The sequence below is a fragment of the Phaseolus vulgaris genome, chromosome 10 (assembly GCF_000499845.2).
Source record: "Phaseolus vulgaris cultivar G19833 chromosome 10, P. vulgaris v2.0, whole genome shotgun sequence".
Lineage (NCBI taxonomy): Eukaryota > Viridiplantae > Streptophyta > Magnoliopsida > Fabales > Fabaceae > Phaseolus > Phaseolus vulgaris.
In genome coordinates this window covers 9,070,798-9,082,059 of record NC_023750.2, presented here as the reverse complement: position 1 = coordinate 9,082,059, position 11,262 = coordinate 9,070,798, and the positions used below count along the sequence as shown (strand labels likewise).

Genomic DNA, 11,262 nt, shown 5'->3' with positions numbered 1-11,262 from the left:
GCAACAGATTGGTCTACAATTATGTGATTAATGAAAACCAACTTCGTTTAATAAGAACAAGTGTGTGGTTGGTTGGTGCTATTACTAAGGATTTTTTTATCTCTGTTTGAACCATATGACTTTAAACATCGACGCAGACTAATGCATGAATGAGTTGCTAAGTCTTCTTTGCAGGTTCCTCTCGTTTTCCCATTTTCAATTAAAGTAAGACAATTGTGCTGTTTAATCATTCATAATTCCATCATGTTCAGCCTAAACAACTATTCACCTACTCACCTCGTGTTGGAATGCTTCTTCCTTTTTCACTTTAAATACTCACAAATTACGTACACCCATAATAGACCATACCATAGCATGAGAAAATCCACTAATGGCATCTTCAACAACATTGTGTTTGGGTGTTCTGATTTCTCTGATATTGTTCCATAAGTTGCATGCTTCATCTTCCTTCTCTCTCTCCGTAGAGAAGTTGAATGAAGACGTGATAGTGTCATCACCCAAACCAACATTCACAGCAGGCTTTTACGCCGTCGGACACAACGCTTTCTGCTTCGCAATATGGTACACCAACTCACCCAACACCCTCGTTTGGATCGCCAACCGGGACCACCCCGTTAACGGAAAACGCTCCACCCTCTCCCTTCTCAAATCCGGCAACCTCGTTCTCACCGACGCCGCCCAGTTCCAAGTCTGGTCCACCGCCACCGCCACCACATCCAAACAAGTCCACTTACGTTTGCACGACTCCGGCAACCTCGTACTCCTCGAAGATTCCTCCAACAACACTGTTTTGTGGCAGAGCTTCGATTTCCCAACCGACACGCTTCTTCCAAATCAGCCTCTGAGAGGGAGCACCAACCTGGTTTCCTCCAGAAGCGGGAGCAACCACTCCTCCGGTTTCTACAAGCTCTTCTTCGACTTCGAGAATGTTCTACGCCTCATCTACCAGGGCCCTCGAGTTTCCAGCGTTTTCTGGCCTTACGCTTGGCTTCAGAGCAACAACTTCGGTAATGGCAACGGCAGATCTACTTTCAATGATAGCAGGGTTGCTTTGCTTGATGATTTGGGTGCCGTGCTTTCTTCCGACAACTTCACTTTCAGAACGATAGATTACGGGACGGTGCTTCAGCGGAGATTGACCCTGGATCATGACGGTAATGTGAGGGTGTACACCATGATAGATGGAGAAGAGAAGTGGGTGGTGTCAGGGCTGTTTCGCCCCCAACCTTGTTTCATTCATGGCATTTGTGGACCCAACAGCTATTGCACCAATGACCCCACCATTGGAAGAACGTGTTCCTGTGTTCCAGGTATTTAAAGCACAAATATTGTACCTGTTACTAGTTTTAGTACGATGTCAAGCATAAATATTAAAACATGTTTGGTACCGTATGCTGGAATATTGCATAGAGAAAGACTTACCAAGTGCTTGTATATATGGATTTTCATTGCAGCACTTGTCTGCTTCTGTTTTGGTGAGGTTCGCGTGTTCATTCATGATTTTTGTTTATGCGATCAGGTCACAGTTGGAATAATGCTCAAGACTGGTCTCAAGGTTGCGAACCAAATTTCCAGTCTTGGTGCGGCAACACACCGCAAGAGTCTAACTTCTTGACCTTGCCTCAAACGGACTTTTACGGATACGACTATGGTCTCTATTCGAATCACACGTACCAACAATGTGTGGATGAGTGTTTAAGGTTGTGTGAATGCAAAGGGTTTCAGTTCAACTTTCCGAAGCAAGATGGGCAAGGTAGTCAGTGCTACCTCAAGAGGCAGTTACTAAATGGGCATCGTTCAGCGGGTTTCGACGGAGCATTCTTCCTGCGACTGCCCCGTGACTTTGATGACATAGGAATTGTACATAATGGCAATGGCATGGTATGTGGGGGGAGTAGTGCAGTAGAGGAAGTTCTAGCGAGACCATATACCAAAGAAAAAGGAAATGAGTTGGTGAAGTTCATGTTGTGGTTTGCGGTTGCCTTAGGTGGAATTGAGGTTGTGTGCATCTTTGTGGTGTGGTGTTTCTTGTTCAGGAAAAATACTGATAACGAAGGCTATGTTGTTGCCGTGGAAACGGGGTTCAGGAAATTCAGTTACTCTGAACTGAAACAAGCCACCAAAGGTTTCAGCGAAGAGATTGGAAGGGGTGGTGGTGGAACAGTGTATAAGGGTGTCTTGACAGATAATCAAGTGGTGGCAATAAAGCGTCTGCATGAAGTAGCAAACCAAGGAGAAAGCGAGTTTCTGGCTGAGGTAAGTATCATTGGAAGGCTTAACCACATGAATTTGATTGGCATGTTGGGGTATTGTGCAGAGGGAAAGCATAGGTTGTTGGTTTATGAGTACATGAAGAATGGTTCTTTGGCTCACAACCTTTCATCAGCTTCAAATGCACTTGACTGGAGCAAAAGGTATAACATTGCTGTGGGAACAGCAAGGGGTCTGGCCTACTTGCATGAAGAATGCTTGGAGTGGGTTTTGCATTGTGACATCAAGCCTCAAAACATACTTCTTGACTCTGATTATAAACCAAAAGTAGGGGATTTTGGGTTGTCTAAGCTACTTAACCGGAACAATGTCAACAATTCAAGCTTCTCAAGGATAAGAGGAACAAGAGGTTACATGGCACCTGAATGGGTTTTCAACTTGCCAATCACTTCCAAGGTTGATGTGTACAGCTATGGCATTGTTCTCTTGGAGATAATCACTGGAAGGAGCCCAACAACAGGTGTCCAATTCACAGAGTCAGAATCAGAGTCAGGTCATAATGAGAGATTGGTGACATGGGTGAGGGAGAAAAAGAGGAAAGGATCAGAAGTGGGAGCATCTTGGGTGGATGAGATCGTTGACCCTGCTTTGGGATCGAACTATGACATGAATGAAATGGAGATATTGGCAACGGTGGCTCTGGAATGTGTAGAGGAAGAGAAAAACGCGAGACCCAACATGAGCCAAGTTGCTGAGAGGCTCCAAAATCATGACCATGATTCAAGATAGTTTGAACAAAGAGGGGTCTTACGGTTGTCACTTCCTTTGTTTTTGTTTTGTTTGTTTTGTCTGTCATAATTTGCATGTGCTTGTGGTTCTTCTTCAATCTGTTCTGCAGTTCAATGCAGTTGTTATATATTTCTGTTGGTTATATAAAATATATACAATTGGCTGAAAAAAATAGAGGATATATTTTTTAGAAGACATTTCTTTTATTCAATTGTGAAATGTAAATTTATACTTTAAACATTGATGAGGTGAAAAAAAGTACACAAAATCAAAAGCTAATTAAAATAACAAATTCTTAAAAATCAAATCAAATAATATGAATTCTTTATAGCCTAAAAAGTTTCTTAAAAAATATTATTTAACTCTTTAGCACCTAAAAATCAAGAGAAACATAATGGATATTTTTATACATGGATCAATTGTCTGATACAAACCAAGACAACAAGAATATGACCAAAGATGCAAACTATGAAAGGTCATCTCAACATTGAAGTGAAGACCTCACCAGAGGGAGAAATGGACAAAGACCAGAGCATCTCAAGTTCTTCCTGCTGGTCTTCTTAAGAATAAAATAAGTTGTAAATAATTTGGACTTACTTTTGGGGTCTAAATAGCAAATATAGGCTAGAATAAGGTACCTTTAGCATAATAAGCTAAAATGCTTGTTCCTAGCCCTTTTGGAAGACATTTTGACCTAGTTTCTAGAAGGACAAGCCTAGGATGCGGTCAAACCCTAAGGTTGTCCATTTTTTCCCTTTTCCCATCCTACCATTTTATCTTGTTCTCCAAGGCTCCTTCACCTATAAATAGGAGACCTACCTAATGTATTTGACTAGTTGAAATTAATAAAAGAAGAGTTACTCTGCACAAATTGTGTGATGTGTTAGTGAGGTTGGAATTCCTCTTAGCATTTAGGTCTTATCTTGTGAGTTTTGAGAGCTCTCAAGTGGCGGCTATCTTCACTTATCTTGGAGGCCAATCACACTCCAAGTGGCGTCTTCCACTTCTCAAATCCATCACATAAGCTTTCTCCTTCCTTCATCTATTCTTCCTTTGTCATTCTATTTTTACTCTTTGTATCATGTTCTTGTTTGGTTTTCCTTGTTTCCATTCGACAATTCTATTTTTGGTTTCTTTTCCTTGTTCTTTAATTCCGCACCTTCTAGCATCATTTTCACCTTATAATTGTCTTTTCCTTTTGCCTTTGTGAAATGAACCTTCACATCTACTTAACCACTTGGTTAAGTTAATGTCCAATGGGGATTTTCCTAAGGTCTTCACTCTTAAATTCCTAAAATCTCAATCTAAGTAAAGTGTCACACCAAAAATATGAACAATCCTAAAATCAACTCACATCACTAACACTCATTCTTAACATTTAAGCTGCATGTGCCATATCTTTTTCTAGGAAACTCCCTTCTAATTTTGGGTAGATTCATTGTTAGGATGTGTGTTTTTTATGTTATGTTTCATAATAGACAAGTTGTACTTCTCCATCTTTCTAAATTTCTTTTAAAATAGAACTTGATTTTGCTTTATTATGAATTTTTTTGGTTATTTGCTAAATATCAACATCATTGTCATCTAATGTATGTGTGCTCCTTGTTAGTTCCATGTTCATATTTGTAATAAGTTTTCTAAACCAAAAAGCTATTCGCATAAACAATAACACCAATGGCTTAATCTAGCATGTTAGAAGCTTGCATTGCTAAATGGTAAATCCTAAACAATGATTGAACCACTAAAGGATGATAAAAAAAGACAAAGATATGGAATACATATTCAAGTATGAGATTGTGATCGATGTCGTTTCATAATCAAATTAAAAACAAATTGAGTATAAATCGTCTCACGTTGTGATCAACTGTTTAACGCTAAAGAGATGATAGTATAGATAGGATCAATTAATATTAAGTTATTTTCCAACGACTCCAATATAAATCCAGTCAAACGGTGTTCACAATTCATTTACAAGTAATAAAAGTTAGTAATAACTATAAAGATTAAAGAAAGTTTAAGGATGTTTAGCCGAAAAAGTAAAGTAGATGATGAAAAACTATAAAAAAAAGTAGGTTGACTCTCAAGTGCTATTGTGGTTTAGATATTGTTCACAAATTCTCAGTTTTCAACAATCTAGAATTTTCGGATTTTGTACCCTGTTCTGTCACAATTCTCTTTATTATTTTTTTTCAGTCGATTTGCTTCCTAACTTGTTTTAGAGATATTATAGATTTTAGTCTCCAATTCTTTCACTCAGATTTCATTTTCAGTTTTTGAGTCAGAGAAGGAACTTGAACTTTGTTTGATCAAGTCCACTCGCATGAGTAGAGACTCCTATCAAACTCGTGCACCAGTGTAGTAGATGATTCTATTAGACAGTCTAGTCTAAAACATTCACATCAGAGTCTTTCTACACCATTGTCTTCATTAAGTTTGATGTTGCTAAAGTGCTTCTTTTAGTTAAGTCTTTGCAAAGGATTCGTTGGACCATCTACTCCATGTAACTATTAAACTATCTAGATAGACCATCTATTATGAGAAATATTAGACCGTCTACTGTGACTAAACTAAAATTACAAGATTATCAGTAAAAATAGTTAAGGCTCAAATAAACCCTATTAGATTATTACTATTTAAAACAATAGATTTATTCATAATTAAAATCACTAGTGCAAAAAGCTCAAAACAAGGGCGCCTTATAAAGTGCGACTTTACGAACAGACGCACTCGTAAAAAATACGATGACACTTTTGAAATTATGTTCATTTACAAATGCAACTCTTTGTAATAGCCGCACTTGTAAATCAAAGCGCTTGATTTACGAGTGCGGCTATTACAAATAGTCGAACTCGTAAATCATTTTTACCCTAACTTTTCACTTCAGAAGCGCGCCATTCACTACTCTTTCTTTCTTTCTTCAGAAGCGTTTCGTGTTTGCACTATGCTCTCATTTGCGCTTCGTGTTCCTCTCTTCTTGTAGCGTTCGTGCCTTCGTGGTAAGTTTGTGAGCTCTCTTTCTTCTTCACCAATGTATTTTTCGTTCATACAGCGTTATTAATACTTTTCATATGTTGCATTGCCTTCATTGATACGGTTGCATTGCCTTCGTAGGTTCCTCTGTGGTTTCTTGTGTGCTCCGTTGCTGCTTCCGCGTCCACCGCCTCATCCGTTGCCGCCGCCGTGCCACTCTTAGTAACGTTGCCTTCACACACAAGGTTAGTGATGTTTTGTATTTTTTGATTTTTTTTAATGTTATGATTTTTTTTATGTATTAAATTTGTATTTTTTAAAATTTATATTATTTAGTGTTTATTTTAATTTTAATTTATATTATGTTATTTTAGAATAAAATTATCGTGTTTGTATTGAGTCCGAGGGTGTGTTCCACCCTCGGCAATTGATACGTGCTGGTATTGAGTCCGGAGGTGTTCGACCCTCGATAGACGTGTTGGATAGAACACTGATTAAAAATCACCTGAATGACTATTTCAAAATAGAATGGATCGAAATTGGATTAATTCTCTTTGCATAAGTGATAAGTACGAAAGAGGAGTAGAAGAATTTATACAATTTGCATAACGTAACGCGATTAATAGTGGTCATGATGGAGCAAAGATCAGGTGTCCATGCGTTAACTGTTTAAATGGAAGGATATTGGATGTTAAGATAATGAGGGAGCACCTTCTATGTGATGGGTTTCTTCGATCTTATAAAACTTGGACATGGCATGGTGAATTGTTAAATTTACCACATGTTTTCGTAACTAAAGAATATGTGGGCTCCACCATGGATGATGCAGTACATGATGATGTAGATGATGATTGATTGGAAGACATGATTCGTGATGTGGGAGTTGAGTCTTTTGCAGAAGTGCATGGATAAGGAAGTATGTCAAGCGGTGCAGAGATTCCATTGTATCCTGAATAAACTAACTTCACATGGTGGTCGGCGATGTTAAGATTGATGAATTTGAAGACAATAAATGGATGGACTGATAAAAGCTTCACGGAATTGCTTCAGTTGTTGAAGGATATGCTTCTAGAGGGAAATACTCTACCTAATCGTAATTATGAGGCCAAAAAGATTCTTTGTCCAATGGGTATGGAGTATAAAAAGAGACATGCATGTCTTAATGATTGTATATTATACCAAAAAGATTTTGAATTGTTGAAAAGTTGTCCGAGGTGTGGGTTATCACGTTATAAGTTGAAACAAAAAGATGATGATACTATTGAAGATATAGAAAAGCATGGACCCCCAATGAAGGTTATGTGGTATATTTCCATCATTCCAAGGATGAAGCGTTTGTTTGCAAACCCAAATAATGCTAAGAATCTTATATGGCATGCAAATGAGAGGAAATGTGATGACATGTACCGACATCCAACTGATTCTATTCAGTGGAAGAAATTTGATGATGAGTTTCCAGAGTTTGGTAAAGAATAAAAAAATATTCGACTTGGTTTAGCTATAAATAGAATGAATCTGTTTGGTAATATGAGTACAAATCTCTATTCATGGCCTGTTTTACTAGTTATTTACAACTTACCTCCTGGATTGTGCATGAAGCGAAAATACTTGATGTTGTCTATGATGATATCCGGTCCGAAACAACTAGGGAATGACATAAATGTTTATCTTATTAGAATGGATGACTTTAAACTAGAGGGGGGGTGAATTGTTTAAAGAGGGTTTTCGCAAACTTTTAAGCCAAGAATGAAATTACTTCGAGAAACAAATGATAAGAAATTCAGTTTTCCAAAACACAAAGCAAAAACAACAGCACCAGAAAAACAATCAGTTGTTTCGCAGAAACAATCGGTTGTTTATACTAGTTTGCAAATATTAAAACTGAATTTAAAGAGATTAAGGATAGAGAGAATGCACACAGATGTTTATACTAGTTCACTCTAAACCCAGAGCTACATCCAGTCTTCTCAGAAACCACTGAGGAATTCCACTAAGCAATCAAACCTAGATCACTTACACCACAACCAAATAAGTGACCTTGATCCCCTCAAGACACACACTCCTCTTAGTCAACACACCAACACTAAGAATCTTGATCCCCTCAAGACACAACACTTCTCAGCAAACACACAAGGTTTCTTTCAACAGATACAAGGATTACACTTGTTACAGAACGAATCTGAAATCAATACAAGAGAAAATCCTAGCTCACACACTTTGATCAATCTCAATCTCTAAGCAATCTTAACTTTTCAAAAACTCAAAATCTAATCAAATCTGTTTTTCTGTATATATCAAAGTTGTTGTTTGTTATCAAATCTTAACAAACTATTAATTGCATTTAACGATTGGTCAAAGCATATAAAACTGGAGCGTAAAGAGTTAGAAAATCATTTAATGCTCAGTCAAAGCACAAAACAGTTTTCTGTTATGGCACCAAAAAAAACAATCGGTTGTTTCCACGAATCAATCGGTTGTTTTGGTTTTGACAGCAAGTCAACCATAAAAATAGTTTTCAACCTTTTCTAAAAACACCTAAGTACAAAACAATCTGTTGTTTCTACAAAACAACAAGTTGTTTTTCACTTAGCTTGAAAAACACTTTTCTTTTAAAAAGGATTGAGAGTGAAGTACTCAATGGCTACCACCAGGTACTTCATCTGGCAAACTGCTAAGGGAAACGGACCCAAGATGTCAATCCCCCATGTGTGGAAAGGCCACGGGCTATGGATCAATTGCAACTCCTTCGGGGGCGTATGATGCGAGTCGGCATGCTATTGGCATTGTTTACACCACTGTACGTACCTTGAATAGTCCTCCCTCATGGTCGGCCAGTAGTACCCTGCTCGAACAACCTTTGATGAGAGAGCTCATCCACCGATGTGACTCCCACTAATACCTTCATGGAGCTCAGCCATGACACGTGTGCACTGCTCACCACTCACACAGGACAGGATAGGGTGAATGTAGCCATGCCTGAACAACTTTCCATCTACCAGGGTATACCTTCCTGCTTTCTACTTAATGATTTTGGCCTCCGTTGGCTCCAGTGGGAGTAAACCATCAGCCAGGTATCGCCTATAGGGTGTCATCCAGGTTTCACCCATGTCGACTAGTCAAACGTCCAACGATTCTCCCACTGAAAAGTTGTATGAACTTATCTTGGGTACCCTCAACGTTTCCTGGGTCAAATACCGGTGACCTCTCCTTCCGTCGTCGAACTTGTTGGACCTCTTGTGGGCAGCCTGTGGTGGTCATGGGTGCTTTTAAGGTTTCCTGGATAACTGTCCTTTGTTGGCCCCCCTACTTAAGCTGGCGAGCTTCGCCAGCAAATCAGCTCGGACATTCTGTTCCCTGGGGACGTGCACCAACTCAAACGCAGCGAAAGCCTCTTTCAAGAGCATAACATACTTTAAATACGCGACCATCTAGGGGTCCTTGGCTTGGTACTCGCTCGTAACTTGCCCAATTACTAGTAGCGAGTCACTCTTTACTAATAAGCTCGAGCACCCATCTCTTTTGCTAGCAGCATCCCTGCCACCAAGGCCTCATATTAAGCTTGGTAGTTGCTAGCTTTGAAAGTGAAACGTAGAGCCTGCTCGATCAGTAACCCGTCTGGTCCTTCGAAGATGATACCAAGCCCACTGCCTTGATGGTTAGAGGACCCGTCCACAGAGAGGACACACTAGAAATCTCCACTGTCTTGGTGTGTGGCTGTCGAGAAGAGTTCTACCACGAATTCAGAATAAACGTGACCCTTGATAAGTCCTCTCGACTCATACTACACATCAAACTCGGAAAGCTCAACCTCCCAATGCACCATCCGACCCGCCACATCAAGTTTCTGCAATACCTTGCGGATGGGAAGCTCAGTTATCACAATCACCGTGAAACTCTGGAAATAGTAGTGGAGCCTTTGTGCTACAAATACTACTGCTAGAGCCGCCTTCTCAATGGCCTGGTAGCGCACCTCGGGCTCCTGCAACACTTTGCTAACAAAATATATAGGCCTCTGAACGCGATCTTGCTCCTGGACTATGACTGAGTTGATCGCCTGATGGCATTGAGGTCTTCTCTTTTGTGTTTTTAGGGTGGTTTGCGGAAGCTTAGTGGTTTATTGAAGGATCAAGGCCCTCCTAGGAGGTTTGGTTGCCTTGGAGGTGCATGAAGAGTAGGGAATTTAGGGAGGTTCGGCCAGCCCCTTTGGAAGGTGAAAGTATTGAAGATTAAGACCTAAATTCTAGGCAAGGTAGTAAAGTATGGCTCAAGTTTGGCAGCATAACAATACTCAATTTAATCTTGCAAAAATGAGAGCCAAGCACCTCCTTATATAGGATTGGAGGGCTGGAATTTGAAGAGCCAAATACAAATGAAATGTAATCTAAATGACATGCAAATGAAGGAGCACATGGAGACACATGGAGCACATGGCACATAGGAGCACATGGCCTCCTAACCTTCACATGGTTACACTAGATTAGTGGTAGGTTCTAGAAAACCGTAACGAATCCTAATTTGCAGAATTTAAACAAAGGTTCACAAGGCTATGCTATTTGCACCACAATTAAAACTAAGCTACACTTATTTGGCCTTCTTGAACATCAACTCTCTTGGTCCTAGACGCTTCTTGTGGGTCCTAGACGCTTCTTGTGGGTGCCCTCCATGCAAGGTTGGTCCTAGACGCTCTCTTGGTTGCCTTTCATGCAAGGTTGGTCCTAGACGCTCTTTTGGGTGCAGGGGCCTCTTCCATCATCCCCTCCCTCTTGAAAAGGATTTTTCCTCAAATCCATTGCTTTTTCTTCAACTAGGGGGATGAATGTGGCTGGATGGTGTCCATCATCTCCTTTTTCTTGAGAAGATCTATCCTCAGACCTACAGATTTGATCTCGAATAACAGCCTCTTTCTTCGTCAAGGTTTGTCCTCCCGGATCAAATGTCCATCTATGGGAATCTTGAAACAAAGCAAAGGATTAATGTGAGCAATTGGAGAAAACGCAATTGTATGAAGTTGCCATTTTTGTTTTTCTTTTGTCTTTGGCAACTTTTCACAATATTTCTCTTTTGATGGTTGTATGTGTTCTCTAATCCTCTTATGCTTTGTAAAATTTTCAATAGTGGTTACTTTTTCCTTAGGCATAATTCCTTTAGGAAGTTGTAACAACTCAAAAAGAGAAAGAGGACTATGTTCACATACAACTTCAAATGTAGAAATATTAGTAGTCTTGTGTACTACTCTATTGTATGTATGCTCAATAGAAAAAGGATACTCATCCCAAGAGTTGTGGTTGTCTC

The 11,262-nt window shown here is 39.5% G+C and overlaps 1 protein-coding gene across 1 annotated transcript; it reads left to right on the top strand.

Moving 5' to 3' along the window:
- The first annotated feature begins 335 nt into the window (after positions 1–335).
- Positions 336–3,134, top strand: LOC137819581 (putative receptor protein kinase ZmPK1). The gene is made up of 2 exons (XM_068623476.1): positions 336–1,310; positions 1,520–3,134. The coding sequence occupies exons 1-2, from the start codon at positions 371–373 to the stop codon at positions 2,998–3,000; spliced, it is 2,421 nt and encodes an 806-aa protein (XP_068479577.1). The 5' UTR covers positions 336–370; the 3' UTR covers positions 3,001–3,134.
- The last annotated feature ends 8,128 nt before the right edge of the window (positions 3,135–11,262 follow it).

Excerpts from the sequence above, each read along its gene's own strand:
- LOC137819581 (XM_068623476.1), top strand. The coding sequence starts at position 371 with ATGGCATCTTCAACAACATTGTGTTTGGGTGTTCTGATTTCTCTGATA. Across the intron at positions 1,311-1,519 it reads AACGTGTTCCTGTGTTCCAG|GTCACAGTTGGAATAATGCT; the intron begins GTATTTAAAGCA and ends TTATGCGATCAG.